At 46.5% G+C, this 14,792-nt stretch overlaps 1 protein-coding gene across 1 annotated transcript in view; it reads right to left on the reverse strand.

The window, feature by feature from the left end:
* The window catches only part of LOC127616689 (xenotropic and polytropic retrovirus receptor 1 homolog), a 106,218-nt gene that overhangs the window by 47,733 nt on the left and 43,693 nt on the right, over window positions 1-14,792 (reverse strand). The window contains exons 5-7 of the mRNA XM_052088462.1: window positions 11,939-12,088; window positions 8,528-8,611; window positions 3,271-3,352 (exon numbers count right to left, since the gene is read on the reverse strand). Coding sequence (XP_051944422.1) covers window positions 3,271-3,352; window positions 8,528-8,611; window positions 11,939-12,088 — 316 coding nt within the window. The remainder of the gene's footprint in view (window positions 1-3,270; window positions 3,353-8,527; window positions 8,612-11,938; window positions 12,089-14,792) is intronic.

Raw genomic sequence — 14,792 nt, forward strand, 5'->3', positions numbered from 1 at the left:
CTCGTTGGCAAGCGCCTGGTGGCCGGGCCTACACCCATGGGGCCCGGCCGGGCACAGCCCGAAGAGGCAACGTGGGTCCCCCTTCCCATGGGCTCACCACCCATGAGAGGGGCCAAAGGGGTCGGGTGCAATGTGAGCTGGGCGGCAGCCAAAGGCGGGGACCCTGGCGGTCCGATCCTCGGCTGCAGAAGCTAGCTCTTGGGACATGGAATGTCACCTCTCTGGCAGGGAAGGAGCCCGAGCTGGTGTGTGAAGCAGAGAATTTCCGACTGGATATAGTCGGACTTGCCTCCACACACAGCCTGGGTTCTGGTCCCAGTTCTCTCGAGAGGGGTTGGACTCTCTTCCACTCTGGAGTTGCTCACGGTGAGAGGCGCAGACCAGGTGTGGGCATACTCGTAGCCCCCCGGCTCAGTGCCTGTACATTGGGGTTCACACCGGTAGACGAGAGGGTTGCCTCCCTCCGCCTTTGGGTGGGTGGACGGGTCCTGACTGTTGTTTGTGCATATGCACCATACAGCAGCTCAGCATACCCACCCTTTTTGGAGTCCTTGGAGGGTGTGCTGGAGAGTAATCCTGCTGGGGACTCCCTTGTTCTGCTGGGGGACTTCAATGCTCACGTGGGCAACGACAGTGAGACCTGGAGGGGCGTGATTGGGAGGAACGGCCCCCCCGATTAGAACTCGAGTGGTGTTTTGTTATTGGCCCTCTGTGCTTCTATTGTCCATAATGAACACCTTGTTCAAACATAAGGGTGTCCATATGTGCACTTGGCACCAGACACCCTAGGCAGCAGTTCGATGATCGACTTTGTAGTTGTATCATCAGATTTGCGGTCGCATGTTCTGGACACTCGGGTGAAGAGAGGGGCGGAGCTGTCAACTGATCACCACCTTGTGGTGAGTAGTCTGTGAAGATGGGGGAAGATGCCGGTCCGTCCTGGCAGACCCAAACGTATTGTGAGGGTTTGTTGGGAGCGTCTGGCGGAATCCCCTGTCAGAAGGAATTTCAACTCCCACCTCGGACAGAGCTTTTTCCATGTTCCTGGGGAGGCGGGGGACATTGAGCCCGAGTGGACCATGTTCCGTGCCTCTATTGTTGAGGCGGCCAATCTGAGTTGTGGCCGTAAGGTGGTTGGTGCCTGTCGTGGCGGCAACCCCCGTACTCGCTGGTGGACACCAGCAGTAAGGGATGCCGTCAAGCTGAAGAAGGAGTCCTTTATGGCCTGTGGGACCCCAGAGGCAGCTGACGGGTATCGACTAGCCAAGCGAAACGCAGCTTCGGCAGTCGCCGAAGCAAAAACCCGAGCGTGGGAAGAGTTCGGTGAGGCCATAGAAGCCGACTTCCGGACGGCTTCGAGGAAATTCTGGTCCGCCATCCGACATCTCAGGAGGGGGACGCAGTGCACCACTAACACTGTGTACAGTGGGGATGGGGCGCTGCTGACTTTGACTCGGGACGTTGTGAACCGGTGGGCAGAGTACTTTGAAGACCTCCTCAACTCCACCAACACGCCTTCCTTGGAGGAAGCAGAGCCTGGGGACTCTGAGGTGGGCTCTCCAATCTCTGTGGTTGAAGTCACCGATGTGGTTAAAAAGCTCCTCGGTGGCAAAGCCCCAGAGGTGGATGAGATCCGCCCGGAGTTCCTCAAGGCTCTGGATGTTGTGGGGCTGTCCTGATTGACACGCCTCTGCAACATCGCGTGGTCAACAGGGAGAGTGCCTCTGGATTGGCAGACTGGGGTGGTAGTCCCTCTTTTTAAAAAGGGGGACCGGAGGGTGTGTTCCAACTACAGAGGGATCACACATTCCTCAGCCTCCCTGGTAAGGTCTATTCAGGGGTGCTGGAGAGGAGAGTCCATCAGGAAGTCGAGCCTCAGATTGAGGAGGAGCAGTGTGGTTTTCGTCCCGGCTGTGGAACAGTGGCCCAGCTCTACACCCTTAGCAGGGTCCTCAAGGGTATGTGGGAATTCGCCCAACCAGTCTACATGCGTTTTGTGGACTTGGAGAAGGCGTTTGACCGTGTCCCTTCGGGGAGTTCTATGGGGGGTTCTTCATTCTGATACAGGCTGTTCGGTCACTATACCGCCGTTCGCATTGCCGGCAGTAAATGGCTGCCCTTTGTCACCGATTCTGTTCATAACCTTTATGGACAGAATTTCTAGGCGCAGCCGAAGCGTTGATCCGTTTTGGGGGCCTCAGTATTGCATCCCTGCTTTTTGCAGATGATGTGGTGCTGTTGGCTCCTTCAAACAGGGCTCTCCAACTCTCACTGGAGCGTTTCGCAGCCGAGTGTGAAGCGGTTGGGATGAAAATCAGCAACCTCCAAATCTGAAACCATGGTCCTCAGTCGGAAAAGGGTGGAGTGCCCCCTCTGGGTCGGGTAGGAGATCTTGCCCCAAGTGGAGGAGTTCAAGTATCTTGGGGTCTTGTTCACGTGTGGGGGCAGGAGGGAGCGGGAGGTCAACAGGCGGATCGGTGCAGCGTGTTCTGTGATGCGGACGTTGTATCGGTCTGTCGTGGTGAACAAGGAGCTGAGCGAAAGGGCGAAGCTCTCAATTTACCGGTCGATCTACGTCCCAACCCTCATCTATGGTCACGAGCTATGGTTCGTGACCGAAAGAACGAGATCCCGGATACAAGCAGCCGAAATGAGTTTTCTCCGCAGAGATAAGATGAGAAGCTCGGTCATCGGGAGGGGCTCAGAGTCGAGCCGCTTCTCCTCCACATCGAGAGGAGCCAGATGAGGTGGCTTGGGCATCTGAGTCGGATGCTTCCTGAATGCTTCCCCGGTGAGGTGTTCCGGTCACGTCCCACCGGGAGGAGACCCCGAGGAAGACCCAGGACACGCTGGAGAGACTGTCACCCAGCTTGCCTGGGAACGACTCGGGATCCCCCAGGGAGAGCTGGACGAAGTAGCTAGGGAGAGGGAAGTCTGGGCTTCCCTGCTAAAGCTGTTGCCCCCGCGACCCGGCCCCTTTTAAAAACTTGTTTTTAAAATTTGGTTCCAAGTTCAGAAATTTTGGTTGCAATTTTGAAGTTTAGTTTGCAATTCCTGACTTGTGGTTAACAACAACTTCGGTCTTGTGGGCGGTCCCTGCCCTGAATTGATGTTAGCTTTTTCATTTGTCAGCCTGTGCATGGCCAGAATTGAGTATGCTTTATAACTGTTCAAAAACCAAGAGTGTAAAATAAGTCAATAATTGTATGCTCAAACATTCTTTAGACACTGCAACAAATATAATAGGATCAAAGTGTGTGTGTGTCTTACCTGTAATGATGACAGTGACCAGTAAGACGAGGAAAACTCCACAGTAAAGGCCAACTCTAAAGGTGGTCCAAGCAGGAGCTGGCTGTAAGAAATAGTATGAAGAACACAAAAAACATAAAAACACAAAAAGAGGAAGGAATTATTGACATAAATTATAAAGTTAGTACTCCATCTTAATGGATTTGGACCATAGAAAGTACCATGGAATTTATTACAGTGATCCTCGCTATATTACACTTCATTTATTGCGGCTTCAGTACATCGCGGTTTATGTTCCCGGTGCGATGTCGACCAATGACAGCACAAGTGGAATTATCCCATGAGCTGATTGGCTGAGCATCTTCCCTTGTGTCTCGTCACGCTGTTGACACTGATCGGTGTTTCATCATGCTGTTGACTCTCTCGTTTGCCTGCCTTTCTTTGGCATACTCTCTTCTGTTGCGTTTGCTACAAGCGCGGTGGGGGAAGGGGTAGGGGGGTGATTGGGCTAGTCCAAAAAAAACCAGAACGTGTCTCTTTGCCTCCTTGTTATCAATACCGATTAATTATCTGATCATAAACACATCGGCTGTGCGGGGATAGTTGTCCAGAAGGTAGCTGGAGGCCAACCGCGACTACACCATCAGAGCGCCACTAACTCTTTTTCTCTCTCAGAAGGCAATGCTGATGAATGTTAATTACTGTATAAGGTTTTATAATTAAAGATTGAAGTAAATATATGTACTGCTGTCGTCTTTGTCTCAAGTATGTAAAGAATAATTACTGTTTACTAGCGCTGTCAGTTGAGAGCGTTGTTATCGGCATCATTTTAAATCAATTTTAACGTGATTAAATTTTTTATCACGAGATTAATGAGGCAACACGTCAAAGCAGATGTTACGTTGCTCTATTAATGAACCGGAAACAAAACAACAAGCGCTGCACAGGTCCACACCCATCTCTGCACTGTCATACCACGTCGAGTCTGAAATACCACTTAATGGCCAAGCACACAGGTGATGTGAGTATTCGCCCCCTCGTCTAAGAGACAGCTATGGATAATTTCAAAGCGAAGAAAATGAATAACACGACGAAGAACAAATTTGCTGAAGCCAGAGCTAAATGTATGGCTACTGCATGCAACAATTGTCCACAGAAATTGTACGTAGCGGAGAAGGCTAAGGTAAACCAAGTGGGAGAAGACACTGTTTCGGGAGAGAAATAAGAGACGAGGTTGATGAGCCTCTGGTGAATAAAGAGGAGGTAGCCACTGACACGATTGTTACTTGTTTGGAAGGTTATCGTGTTCCATGTCCATATAAACAAAGGGGGTGGAGCTTCTCTGTGTTCGTCTGACAGTGACGGTGCGCTGAGGCACATCGAGAGTTCAGCTGTGCAGTGGTAGCGACCACGCTGAAAATAAGAAAACGTGCCTCGAATCAAGTGTAGTCATCCGAAATTATGTCTACACAAAACCATAGCAGACATGTACAGCGCCTGGAGGGCTGCTGTCCTGCCTGTTTTCCAGCTCTCCCGTTTGCAACACACCTGATTCAGATGATCAGCTCATCAGCCAGCTCTGAAGCAGCATTAGAACGATCTTGATGATTTGAATCAGGTGTGTTGCTCCTGGGAGAGCTGGAAAACAGGCAGTACAGCGGCCCTTGAGGACCGACTTTGGACACCCCTGCCATAGAGAGACTTCCGTGAAAGAAGGACCAACAGAATCAACATAGTCTGACTGCTGTGTTCAAAGTAAACTTGAGAAAAACCAACTATGCAACCATGGCTTAAATCCACTATCGGCTGAGTACTAGCTTACCTTAGACAAAACCTAAGATGGCCGCTTGTGCGCCAGTGTTTTTTTACTTTTCGCAATGCTTGTTACCTCCCTAACAGCGTCTCGGTTGGTTTATGATCGCCGATCGTTGTTATTGATTCAACAACACGTCGGAGATTCGGCCGCGTTTTGGCAAAACAGTGGTGAAAAGACGCTACCTCCGTTCTTGGCTAACCTGCCGGCTGATCTCTTCCGCGTTCGCTTGCTCCCTTCACGGAAGCGCCGCCGCCTTAGCCGCCGCAAACGCAGTGGTCAGCTCGTGAAGCTGAAACGGGATCTGAAACGCACTTTGATCGCTCCGGCGTGGTGTGCCCTCGACCCCATCGCCTCGTGCTTGCTAACAGTCGTTGGCTCTCCCAACGCGCCACGACATTTCTACCCTGCGCGCCTTTCTCGGGGAGGAGTCCAGCAAAACCCTTTTGAGGGAATTCCCCCGGGCTCGGCGATCGACAGAGGCAATCCCTCCCGTTGCTACTTCCACGAGGATCGGCCTAGTCAAACGCCTTGTTAAACGACCGGTCGCTGACGAACAAGACCCTGAGGGAGTATTTCCTTTCCAATGACTTGGATTTTCTGTGTCTGACGGAGACTTGGGCAGGTACTGGTGAGTACAACGCTTTCATTGAATTGTTACCACCTAACTGTGGTTTCCTCGATACCCCGAGGACATCAGGACGTGGTGGAGGTACGGTAAGCATCTTTAAGAACAATTTCAAATGTAAACGGTGCACATTCACCACATCGGCCAACAGCTTTGAAGCAACCTTCTTTGAAGTTGGTCGTGTTTCCTTTGTGCTGTCATTTACCGTCCTCCAAAATACAACAAAGACTTTTTAAGTGACTTTTCAACCTTACTTGCGGAAATCAGGCTGAGATATGATCATATCCTCCTAATGGGGGATTTTAATATCCATGTGTGCTGTCCGGAAAAAACGCTAGCAAAAGACTTCTTAAAACTTATCGACTCTTAATTTTGTGCAGTATGTGACCAGCCCGACACATGAACAAGGACATATTTTAGACCTTGTCCTTGCTCATGGTCTACCGGTGTCGAATCTGGAAGTCCTTGAAAATGGGATTTCTGATCACATGGCAGTTTTATTTGAAGTAGTCTTATCGCATGCTGCTGTGAAATCTGGCACTCCTAGCTGTAAACGCCGAATTTTTAACCCTCGCACTGCTAGTCGTTTCTCTGATGCCTGTAATAACCTTTGCGTACCCTCGTCTAACACAGAGGAACTCACCTCTTGGTTCGACTCGTCATGTCGTGCCATCCTGGATTTGGTGGCTCCTTCAAAAATTGTGCTCCCAAAGCCTAAACCCAAGCCATGGTTTAACGACATTACGCGCACAGCTAGGCAGGAGTGTCGCAAAGCTGAACGCAAGTGGAAAAAAGACAAATTGCATGTCTCTTATCAAATTTGGAAAAGACTGCTGGCGTAACTACCAGCTCACAGTAAAAGAGAATATCTGTCGGACCTTATTCTAGCTAACCGTCACAACCCATGCGCACTATTTAAAACGATAGATTCTGTACTCAAACCCCCTCTGCCTACTTGCTCGGATTCTTCACCCGAGATGTGTCAGTTTTTCATTGATAAGGTCTCTACAGCTAGGACTCCGGTCTCAAATACCGCATTTGACCCCTCTGTCCATGTTCCATGTTCAGCTGTACTTAATTCTTTTGATACTGTGTCCTTGGCGCTTTTGGAGGATGTAGTTCGCCAGACGAAGCCATCTGGCTCCCCTTCCGACTCTCTTCCCCCACGCTTCTTGCAGGAGGTTCTCCCGAGTGTTGGTGCATCGGTCTTGGATATCATCAACAGCAGCCTTTCTTCTGGTGTAGTTCCCCAACAGTTTAAACATGCTGTTGTCCAACCCTTGATCAAGAAACCCGGTCTTGATCCAGATGTGCTGTCAAGTTACAGGCCCATTTCCAAACAGCCTTTCATTTCCAAAATTCTGGAAAAAGTGGTGCACATGCAGTTGAAACTTTTCTTGGATGAACATAACATCTTGGAGGCCTTCCAGTCAGGTTTCAAGACGATGCATAGCACGGAGTCAGCCATGTTAAGCGTTTCTAATGACATCCTCCTGGCAAATGACTCTGGAGACCACGTGTGTCTGATTTTATTGGACTTAACTGCAGCATTTAATACAGTGGATCACAGTATTCTGCTGACTCGTTTGCAGCACTTGGTGGGCATTGGCGGCAGTGCTCTTGAGTGGTTTAGATCCTATCTAGCTGACAGGACCTTTTGTGTCAGCCTTGGCTGCTCTGAGTCACACACTGCTCCCCTGTCATGTGGTGTTCCACAGGGCTCAATTCTGGGGCCTCTGCTATTCTCGCTGTATCTGCTCCTATTGGGTTCCATCTTAAGGAAACATGGTATTCCCTTCCATTGCTATGCAGATGACTGCCAGATCTATGTCCCACTGAGCAAGAAAGACGCCTTCTCATTAAGGCCACTCCTATCATGTCTGGAAGAAATCAAAACCTGGATGGCACAAAATTTCTTGAAATTCAACGAAAAGAAGACAGAGGTGATATTGTTTGGTCCCAGTGGCCCTTGTACATTACTGTCTCAAAGTGTTCATGTGAGAGGAAAGGTTTTATTTTGGCCAGCTGTCTAAGGTGAAAGAAGCTGGATTTAACAACGGCACCAATTTGCCGATCGAGTTTGAAATCACTGTCCAGTTTAAGGCCCAAGTTTGAGACCGTTGATTTCAAATAAGGAGACAGGGGGCCCAAGTCAACAGGATGTAATTCATGCCTTTGTCACATCCCGGCTCGATTACTGTAATGCCCTGTACTTTGGAGTCAGCCAGTCCTCCATTAAGCGCCTTCAGCTAGTCCAGAATGCCGCTGCTCGCCTCTTGACTGGTACTCGTAAGAGGGAGCATATAACTCCTACTCTGGCATCCCTTCATTGGCTCCCCATTCATTTTAGAGTTATTTTCAAGATCCTCCTCTTTGTTTTCAAATCTCTAAATAATCTCGCGCCACCTTACCTCTCTGAGCTCATCCGCCCATACACACCTGCCCGGCGCCTCAGGTCTGTGGACCAGACATTATTAGAAGTACCAAGGACTAAACTGAGGCTCAGAGGGGATCGAGCCTTTTCTGTTGCTGGTCCCTCTCTCTGGAATGACCTCCCACTGAACATTCGGCAAGCCTCCTCGCTGCCCATCTTCAAAACCCTCCTCAAAACTCACTTGTATTCTTTGGCATTCGACTCAGCATGACTTAGTTTTGTTCTTGGTTTTACTTTCTACCGCCTTTATTACCGATTTGTCTTGCTGTTTATTGTACAGGTTAAAATGCTCCATGCACAGCACTTTGTATGCAGCGATGGCTGTTTGAAAGTGCTCTATAAATACTGTTGACTTGACTTGACTTACCCAGATTATAAAACATATTAGCCGTGCGCGTCTCACCTGTGCAGCTCCCAAGGGAGGTACCCTTAGTCTCTTCATGGCCTTCTGCCTGTCACCACCTTCCAACTCTGTTGTGACCAATGCCTGAAAGACAGCAGCAATTTTCATCAGATTCTCACTCTCCCTCAAAATGCCAGCTCACCTTTCACTGAAAATCATGTAGACTGCTCAAACAGAATATACCTAGACTAAAGGGGTGTTCACGCGGAAAGATTTGCTCCGGTGCTGTGCCAGCGCTGCCCCAGTTGAGCGTTCACACGTGCAAATTTACACCGGTGTAGCCCCGGAAAGCAGCTTACTCCAGAGCAAATTTAACCCACCTCAGGGAGGTGGTTTAAATATTTGCTCCGGAACAAATGCTCATTTGCGGGGCAGCACCGAATTTGGACATGTGAACTCTACAATTTGCTCCGGAGCAAATGCTCGTTCACGGGGGGTGTAGCCTCACTACGCATGAGAATAGTTGATTACATACGGCGAGAATGCCTTGCTTTCATGCTCTGTTGTACTTCCGTCATGTGTTTCTGTAATAACGACACAAGACATGGCTGGTAACAGTAGCAAGCGGCACCTCTTGGGTTGTACCATCTCAACTAGAACGGTGCGGGGGATAGTCCCCAAACGCCATCTTTCCTTTTGTAGGAGACTGGACTATCTCAGAGTTGTTTGTGTAGTTTGTTCCTTTGTCATGTGTTCACAACACCCCGCCCCCCCATAGAATTTATTTTGTGATTTCCTCTCTTGATTTTCTGTTTGGCGCATTACCTGTTTGCTTTTCTGAGTGTCATGACAGCTCTTTGTTTTCTGTTGTTTTGCTCCGCTGCAGAAACTGCCGTGTGACCGCAAGTGGAGCTGCGCCGACGCTGCGCCGGTGCTAACACGCTTTGTACGTGTGACCGCTCCACAAAATTTGCTCCGGTGTAAAATATATCGCAACAAAATGGTGCAGGACCGAAGCAAATGTATGCCGTGTGAACACCCCCAATGAGACAAGCCAATATCCCCGCAGAGCCCTTCACCTCTACATTCAGCTGTCGAGGCCACAACAACCCAGCAATAGGACAGTTACTTGCTCCAAGGAACAAGGAGAGCAATGCCAGAAACTAATTGTCATCCAACAAGCCACTCAAGTGCATGTTTCTCCATGAGAGTATGAAATTCACAAGTTGGGCCTGTGTTCACAGACCAAGCCATGCGGTCTGATTCGCTACTGGTGCTCTTTGCTGCAGAAATTCGAGCAGGTTTTCACTGAGCTGATGGGTCATCAGATTGGTGTTTTTCCTGGAATTTCTCAAACATGACAATGCTTGCACCAAATGTGTTTTGATTACTGTTTTCGACAGGAAACAACCCCTTTAACATTCATTCATTCATCTTCCGAACCGCTTTTCCTCACTAGGGTCCCGGGAGTTGCTGGAGCCTATCCCAGCTGTCTTCAGGCAGTAGGCGGGGACACCCCGAATTGGTTGCCAGCCAATCCCAGGGCACACAGAGACGAACAACCATGTACGCTAACACTCACACCTAGAGACAATTTAGCGTGACCAATCAGCCTGCCATGCATGTTTTTGGAATGTGGGAGGAAACCGGAGTACCCGGAGAAAACCCACGCATGCCAGAGGAGAACATCCAAACTCCACACAGGGAGGCCGGAGCTGGAATTGAACCCGGTACTTCTGCACTGTGAAGTCGACGTGCTAACCACTGGACTACCGGGCCGCCCTTTAACATGCCTGTGAATATTCTGATTCATCCAAGTTATTTTATTCTTAAGGCAATGAATCGATTGCAATTGGACTGTTCTGGTTGTCTTAGATTGTCACCATTTGTCAAGCTATTTTAATACATTTTTAGGGATGAGCTCCTCAAACCCATTGCCAGAACCAAACGTGTTGCTGTGGACTCTAGATTCTTCTAGTGTCCAGCGTCATGTGTCTGGACTGTGTCAGCAGTGATGGGATGATGAAAGCATGCCATTGATTGGCTCACCTATTTCCCAGAACTGAATACAAATCAAGCACATCTGGAATCTCATGTAGGTACCAACAAAGCAGTACAATGGTTGAGAATCATTGACTTTGATTTTAATGTGCAGTGTTCCGAATGCATGATAATACAATTATACAGTAAATATTCTCTAGTGCGGACTTGTGTTTGCGCTGTCCAATTTGTCCTGATAACAGAAATTCCTCACTTGGGAAATGAGCATGGTACATGTCCTTTATGAACCTGCAACTATGTTGACAAGATGCACGTGTAACAACACAATCAATAAAATACAAAAATATACTGTCCAAAAACTGTTTACATAACAAAAACTGCAATACAGGTGTATCCCAAAAAAAAAAATTACAACAGTAAAACACATACAGTATTTTAATGTTTATTTTTTTTCTGTCTTGGGAAAAAAATGTATTTTGGATTGTTTTGTTGGATGCATTCTTTGGTTTATGACAATGTTTGCCTGCGCGTCATACAGTTTTCTTGCTAGTTGCAAGTAACTGTCCCCTTGATCACCGATGTCTGGTAATTCTTGTGCGTACTGAAGGATTTTTGTTGCCATTCGCATTGCTTCCTTGCTGGACGGTACTTGTCATCAGGAGTTGAATCGAAGCCTTGTTTTTTTTTAAGTTTCATAGATTTGCGTCTTTCCGACTCCAAGTGTCTGCTAGATCTTTTTAACTTCGTGTCCAGCCTCGCTGAAACTGATGCATTTCACTCGCTCCGCTCCAGTCGTTACAGTTCTTCTACGTTTCGATGCGATGATCTACACGACGTAAGTAAATAAAGTTAAAATCTTTCGCAATTACAGTAAAACACACGCCAATAAAAAGTCACTTACACGTCTTCGTTTCGAATCTGATAAATGAAAAGGCCAAAGAGAACAAGTTTCTTCGGTCATGTCGAGTGGGTGCTGGTTTTAAGCTAGTGCCGCATTCTCCAGGACGTAAGTGAATAAAGTTAAAATCATTCACAATTACAATAAAACGCACGGCAATAAAAACTCACTTACACGTCGTCGTTTAGAATCTGATGATCGAAAAACGCGAAGTGAAAACTTGTTTCAGCGTTGTGTATTTTCCGTCACATCGGGTGGGCGTTACGTGTATTTAAGCTCCCGCGGCATTTCCCCTCCATCCGGGTTATGGGTAGTGGAATTTCCGCTTACGCAAATTCCGGTAACATGTAATATCGTAGTCAAAATTTTAATGCATAAGTTTTTATTCCGGTTGAAGGATATTCCTTTCCACAGAATTCCAGGGATGGGAATATTTACTGTATACGGATTTTAAGGTTTTAGGACATTTTCAAATGTTTTCATCACAACTGTATACATGCAATTATTGCATCATGGCTGAAAAATCCTTGCAAACAATTGTTTTACAGTCATGAAATATGAAGTCTGCTTACCTCAGTTTCAGATATAAGCTGTGTGATTTTCTTGCAAGTGTAGAATGGAGCGACTTCAACATGGGCAACTCTCCAATAAGCACCCCGTGATGTATCCAAAATCTTGTCATGCTTCTTCAAGATCTTTCTGAAGCCTGTGAAATTCAGGTTCTGAAAACATGCACAGAGAGAGAGAAATACTGGTTAATGGACTTGTCATGTAAGCACAAAAACATTTAAATACATTTAAATTCCTGCCCATCCGTCAATTGTGAAATTAGCCTACTTTTGATATGTTCCTATTTCTACAAATGTGAGTAGGCCTTTCTGCACGAAGACCACAATTAAGTAGGGATTATGGTGATGTTATCCAATGTTGGCTTTACTCAAGGGGCATTCATTAGCAGTCTGACCATGGAGGAGAGAACTAATACATCAAAGCTGAAAGGTAAGCAAAGCTACACAGGGTTTTGTTGCATGCATTGATTAGAATAAACTAATAGCAGGAAGTCTATGATAAGTGGTAACGAATTGATCCCTTGGTGCAGTTGTCTACGCAGAGGGGATGGAGTATATTTGTGCTTGCAGATGTGTCCGCTGCCACATAGGCAAGTCCACACAGCAATTGTGGCTTTCAAACATTTACTACTTTCGATGACTTTGAAATCCTAGCCCTTACACATTTCTCGACTGATCCAAGCCATTTCAAATTTTGTATTCCACATTCGAACAATATTTCCGCAGCAATTCAAACATGCTTCAGCTTTTTAGCAGTAACACAAATTTTCGAAAATGCACTAAATTGACATCAAACGACATAACATAAGCTCCAGACTAACTTTTTTCACTTGGAGCACAGTGGCCCGAAGCTTGAAATATTCGGGGTGCAAGTAAAAACCTTGGGGCGCACATGGATCATTAAATGATTTGCTAAGTAAATATTCCCAGTTCCAAAAAATGTAAAAACTTCAAGCTACAGTGATATCACATCATTGAAGTAGGAAATTTAAGTAGGAGTTAACAACAACATTGGGTACACCACAACAAAAAATTTCAACATCTCAGTAGCTCGTCGTGTGCCCGTGAGCATCAGTTATAGCTTGACAATGACGTCTCATGTTCTTCAGAAGTCGACTTATTGTCTTCTGAAGCAGGGCATCCCACTCTTTTTGAAGGGCAGCCCTCAGGTCATTGAGGTTCTGCGGTGCAGATGTGACCTTCAATATTGGTTTAAATACCGCCTAATATTAATAACATTTTATCAGTCCATATCATCGGACCGATTGAAATAAGGTCTTTTTTCCTATTATCAGGCTGAAAATTCTTGGTCCCATAATTACCATGCATTTCTTTGGAGGTTTTTCTTGGCTATATGGTTTGTTCCAGAGCCAGCAGTACCCATGTGAAGAAAGCAGCCCATATTACTATTGCTAATACATATTTATGAGTGTATTATGGAACTGCTGCGGAGGGAAGTAAAGCACTATTTGCCAAGAAAATTGATGCTACGCCCCGACAGCTCTGGGTAGCTAGCTCCTTCAGCCAGAGACTGTTACACCCGCGCTGCAAGAAGGAGAGATATCGCCACACATTCCTACCGACTGCTGTCAGGCTGCTAAATAAAAAATAAAATACTGTATTTTCCGCACGAAAAGACGCACTGGATTATGAGGAGCATCTTCAATGAATGGCTATTTTTGAAAAAAAAAATTCTCCATTAATTAGACGCTTCGCACTAAAAGGCGCAATCTACAATGCGTCCACTAGATGGTGCTATGCTCCTTCCATTCAACTCGAGAGGCGTCTGTTCAACTTGAGAGGCGTTCATGACCGCCTCTGAAAAATGTAAATTAACTATTACTGTACTTAAATGAAACTACGAAAATTGAAAATAATGCATCAAAACAGAAAATCAAGCAAGGGAATCACAAAATAAATTTCATATCCCCCCCCCCCCTACAGATTTTTTTTTGTGATTTCCTCGCTTGATTTTCTTCGTGGTTTCATTGGAGTAAGAATTAATTTACATTTTTCTTAGGCGGACATGAACGCCTCTCGAGTGGAACAGAAGAAAGCACGGAGACGGACAAAGACGTACAGTACCTGGACTTGCTGAGACTGTGAAAACCATTAATAAAGTCTGCATTTAAAAAAATAATAAAACCACAATCACAGCCCCCATTTTTTCAACAAACTCAGGTGGCGTCTATGTCCGTCTCCTCCCCTTCTTTTCTTCCAGTCAACTCGAGAGGCGTTCATGACCACCTCCGAAAAACCCATTGGCATTTCCTTTATCGTAGCTCCAAGAGTACAATCAGATAAGATAAAATAAAAAAAAACTCACAATGGAGAAATGCCCACTTCACAGCAGCAAAGTTATGAGAGGAAGAAGTAGAAGAACAAAATAAATAGGAGCTGCTGGAAAGGAAGCCACTCTCGCGGCGCCATCTTGATGTCAAAATAACAACAAGATGTCAGTCGGAGTTATTTATTCCTTTGTTGTGCATTCACAAATAATGAAATCACAACATAAATTCTGTAGGGAGAGGGGGGCAAGAGAATTTATTTTGTGATATCCTCGCTTGCTTTTCAGTTTTGATGTATTAATTTGAATTTTTTTTGTTTCATTGAAGTAATCGTTAGTTTACGTTTTTCGGTGGTGGTCTTGAACACCTCTCGAGTCGAACGGAAGAAAGCACGGAGACAGACAAAGACGTACCTGTATTTGTTGAGACTGTTTTAAAAAATTAACACCACAGCGCTCCTTTTTTTGGAGCTGCAACACATACTTATTTAATAAAGCAGCGACACAGTTCACTGAACCAACAGCAAGTTATAACATTAGAACTATGTCTCTAGGAACGAGCCATCTTGG

Source organism: Hippocampus zosterae, chromosome 15, assembly GCF_025434085.1.
Source record: "Hippocampus zosterae strain Florida chromosome 15, ASM2543408v3, whole genome shotgun sequence".
NCBI classification, from domain to species: domain Eukaryota; kingdom Metazoa; phylum Chordata; class Actinopteri; order Syngnathiformes; family Syngnathidae; genus Hippocampus; species Hippocampus zosterae.